This window comes from Otolemur garnettii, unplaced genomic scaffold (genome assembly GCF_000181295.1).
Source record: "Otolemur garnettii isolate 467f Iridium unplaced genomic scaffold, OtoGar3 scaffold00032, whole genome shotgun sequence".
Lineage (NCBI taxonomy): Eukaryota > Metazoa > Chordata > Mammalia > Primates > Galagidae > Otolemur > Otolemur garnettii.
In genome coordinates this window covers 4,415,043-4,417,822 of record NW_003852427.1, presented here as the reverse complement: position 1 = coordinate 4,417,822, position 2,780 = coordinate 4,415,043, and the positions used below count along the sequence as shown (strand labels likewise).

At 52.5% G+C, this 2,780-nt stretch overlaps 1 protein-coding gene across 1 annotated transcript in view; it reads left to right on the top strand.

Moving 5' to 3' along the window:
- Positions 1–2,780, top strand: part of SLCO2A1 (solute carrier organic anion transporter family member 2A1) — a 78,655-nt gene that overhangs the window by 38,440 nt on the left and 37,435 nt on the right. The window contains exon 3 of the mRNA XM_003789405.3: positions 2,620–2,776. Coding sequence (XP_003789453.1) covers positions 2,620–2,776 — 157 coding nt within the window. The remainder of the gene's footprint in view (positions 1–2,619; positions 2,777–2,780) is intronic.

Below are 2,780 nucleotides of genomic sequence, written 5' to 3'. Positions count from 1 at the left end.
TGAGAAAACGTGGTGGGGAAACAAGAAGGACATAAATGGAATGTGAGAAGTGTGTGAATGGAGCTCTCTTTCCAGACCCAGGTTTCAGAATGTCCTAGAACCACATCTGCCAGAGGCTGGCAGAGCAACTGGGGCTGTCCTCACACCCTCCCCTCCCCTCCGCTGTGCAGCCTGAGCCAGCTCCCTCCTGGCCTTGCGGAGGGTCTCCGGGGTTCCCGCCGGCCCTTTACTGTTTTCCTCAGTTTGTTCAACTTCATGAGCATCGAGTCTATGCCAGGCATGGTTCTGGGTGCAGGGGAGACAGGAAGGAACAGACAGACATCTGGATATATATAATATTTATTTATAGAAATAAAACTTAGGATAGGTAAGATGACGACAAGGCCTATAGGGAAAGATAAAGTCCTGGAGGGGAGAGGGGATGGGCAGGGATGGGGGAGGCCGTGTCACCCAGTCTGACGTCAGCATTCCAAATTGTATATAGAGTCAGCACATTGTGCCCCATAAATGCAGTAATGTACACAGTTACGATTTAATAAAAAAAAAAAGAAGAAGAAAGGCTTTAATGAGAAGATTCCATCTGAGCAGACACCTAAAATAGGTTAGATAAGAAGAGGGCCCTGAGGACAGCAAGTACAAAGGAGCAGCTGCTACGAAGGCCGGAGAATGGAAAGCCCAGCTAAACAGCTGGGACAGCCGGCTGGCACGGGGAGAGGAGCAGAGGGACCGGGCAGGGCTGGTGAGGCAGGCCCCTGCATGCCTTTACCACGGAGGGTTCGAACGAGGGACCCCTTGCAGCAGGGCAGGGGGAGAGGCAGGGACCCAGTTAGGAGGCTTCAGGAGACAGCAGGAGTAGCTGGCCTGTGGGTGGTTGCTGCAGGTCTGGGCAGTGGGACTTGCTGACTGATTGGCTCTGAGGTGAGGAAAGTCAAGGAGGATGATCAGGTGTTCTGCTTGAGTCACTGGGAGGGTGGAAGTGCCACTTACTGAAATGAGGACAGGAGGATGGCCTGGGCTTTGCGGGGGAGGAAGAAGAGTGGGAGTTTGGATATGCTGAACCTTGGGAATCAGAAGCACACACGAAGTGTGTAAGGCCATGGGACTGGACCAGCTCACCCTGGCAGGAGCTGGGGGTGCAGGGACATCGAGGAGGCTGAGGAGGAGCAGGCAGGGGAAGGAAAGTGGGAGAAGGTGGTGTCCTGGGAACTCACTGGCAGAAGTGGGCAGCCAGATCAGTGGTGCTGAGAGGTGAGGAAAGAACTGAGCCTTGGCTGTAGATTCAGCACCGAGGAAGTCACTGGTGACTTTGGAAAGAGCTAGGTACTGAGGCTCTAGCCCCTGTTTCCTGAGCCAGGAGCACTGCTTCTCCAGCCAAAAGGAGACTGGAGTGTGGGCAGGGCAGGGTGATGGCTGTAGATTTGCAGGGCTCCTCCAGTCCAGGTGAAATGTATTCTGGGAGAGGACCATGTCCTTGGGTGGAGATATGGTCAGGAGGCCTGCCAGCACCCACTTTACCATTGAACACCCCACCCCCAAGCTGGAGCCTTCAGTTCCCTGCCCTGGCTCTGGGTGGAGCTCAGAAAGCACATCCGCCAGGGACCACCAGAAATGTGGAGTTATCAATGTTTCCAGCTGGGAAGGGATGTAGGGGTGCTGGTCCTCGTCCCTCACTCCACGGAAGTGGAAACAGGCCCAGGGAGAGAGGGGGTGCAGGCCAGAAATCTCCTTTTCAAGAGGCAGCAGACCACTCTGGGTACACTGTGGTGCTGTAGAGTCAAGCAAACCTGGTTCAAGCCACCTCCTAATCTCATTGATTGTGGACATGTTACTTAATATTCTGAGCCCCGTTTTGTCAGGTGAACAATGATTGTTGTATGATTAAATGAGATAAGCATGTTGCTTGGTTGTTATTCTATCTATGAAGCTAGAGTCTTTAGGTCCTTTAACTAACACCTAATTAGACCAGGGGCGGTGGCTCACACCTATGATCTCAGCATACTGGGAGGCTGTGGCAGGTGGATCCCTTGACCTTAGGAGTTGGACAGTAGCCTGAGCAAGAATGATACCCTGTCTCTACTAAAATGGAAAAGGCATTAAGAAGGGCTCCTATAGTCCCAGATACTAGGGAGGCTGAAGCAAGAGGATTGCTTGAGCCCAGGAATTTGAAGTTGCTGTTTTGATGACACCATACCACTCTACCCAAGGCCAGAGTGAGACTGTCTCAAAAACCAAACCAAACCAAACCAAAACAAACTAGTACCTAATTAAACATGGGAGTTAATTAGGGAACATGTTTTATTTCCAGGAGCCACTCAGCGTTGGAGGCATCCTTGGACTTTTCCCCAGAAGGCTAGGTTCTGAGAGGGATCAACTTTAGGTAATGAATTTTTCAGTCATCTCCAGATACTTGGCTTGGTCTGAGAAAGGTTTTGGACAACAGAGGGAAAGCTGAGACTTCCTGTTTGGCCCTCTGTGAGGCTCTCTGGGCAAGGCTGACACCACAGCTGGCATTGGGCAGCCCCTTCCCTGTGAGGTCTTCCTGGATGAGGTCAGATCTCTGTGGTGGATGGGTAAGGACAGGGTCTGCACTCTCACTCGGCCCCTCTGCTCTCTCTGCAGATAAGCAATGCCATCCTCATCATCTTTGTCAGCTACTTTGGCAGCCGGGTGCACCGTCCACGACTGATTGGCATCGGGGGTCTCCTGCTGGCTACAGGAGCCTTCATCCTCACCCTCCCACACTTCCTCTCAGAGCCCTACCAGTACACCTTGGCCAGTGG